This window comes from Austrofundulus limnaeus, unplaced genomic scaffold (genome assembly GCF_001266775.1).
Source record: "Austrofundulus limnaeus strain Quisiro unplaced genomic scaffold, Austrofundulus_limnaeus-1.0 Scaffold5623, whole genome shotgun sequence".
Taxonomy (NCBI): domain Eukaryota; kingdom Metazoa; phylum Chordata; class Actinopteri; order Cyprinodontiformes; family Rivulidae; genus Austrofundulus; species Austrofundulus limnaeus.
In genome coordinates, this window is record NW_013958025.1 from 1,655 (window position 1) to 2,230 (window position 576).

The 576-nt window shown below is 42.5% G+C and overlaps 1 protein-coding gene across 1 annotated transcript; it reads right to left on the reverse strand.

Moving 5' to 3' along the window:
- Window positions 1–32: 32 nt before the first annotated feature.
- Window positions 33–576, reverse strand: LOC106512306 (uncharacterized; the record flags this gene model as incomplete). The annotated part of the gene is given in 1 exon segment (XM_014000960.1): window positions 33–576. A coding segment is annotated over 1 exon segment (460 nt), but the record flags the coding sequence as incomplete, so codon positions are not given.

The window sequence follows — 576 nt, forward strand, 5'->3', positions numbered from 1 at the left end:
GTCCTGTTCTTCCGGTTTTGCAGTCGTTGCTGCATATGGGGGTGGGTGAAGGGGAGCTGTGGTTGTTGGGTTTGTTAAATCTGGGTTTGTTAGCTCAGTGGGTTTCTGTTCCTGGTCCTGTACTCGCTGCCTACGTTTGCCTCTCACAGTAGTGTCATTATCTCCTGTCCTCACAAAACATAATGTAGCTTTCCTGTCCTTGGATTCTTTCACTAGGTCACGTCTCTTTTTTGATTCAGTCAGCCACTCCCTAGCAGCACTGAGTTCTTTCTGCACTTCCTCTAACACTTTCTTCCTGTTCTTGCCTTCCTCTTCCTTGCGTCGACGCTCCTCTAAAACTCCCACTTTTACTTGCCATGTTTCAACTTTCAACGTACATTTGAGTCCTTCAGCCTTCCATTTATCAATAAATTGTAAACTGTCTTCATGTTTCTGAAACATGAATCTCTCATCACCTTCCAAAGGTTTACTTTTACTCTGTCTTTTTCCCATCTTATCAATTTAAATCTGTCAGGCTAAATGGTAAGACGACTCTGTTTTCTAGTACTTCCTGTCGATAGTGATTTATCTCTAATA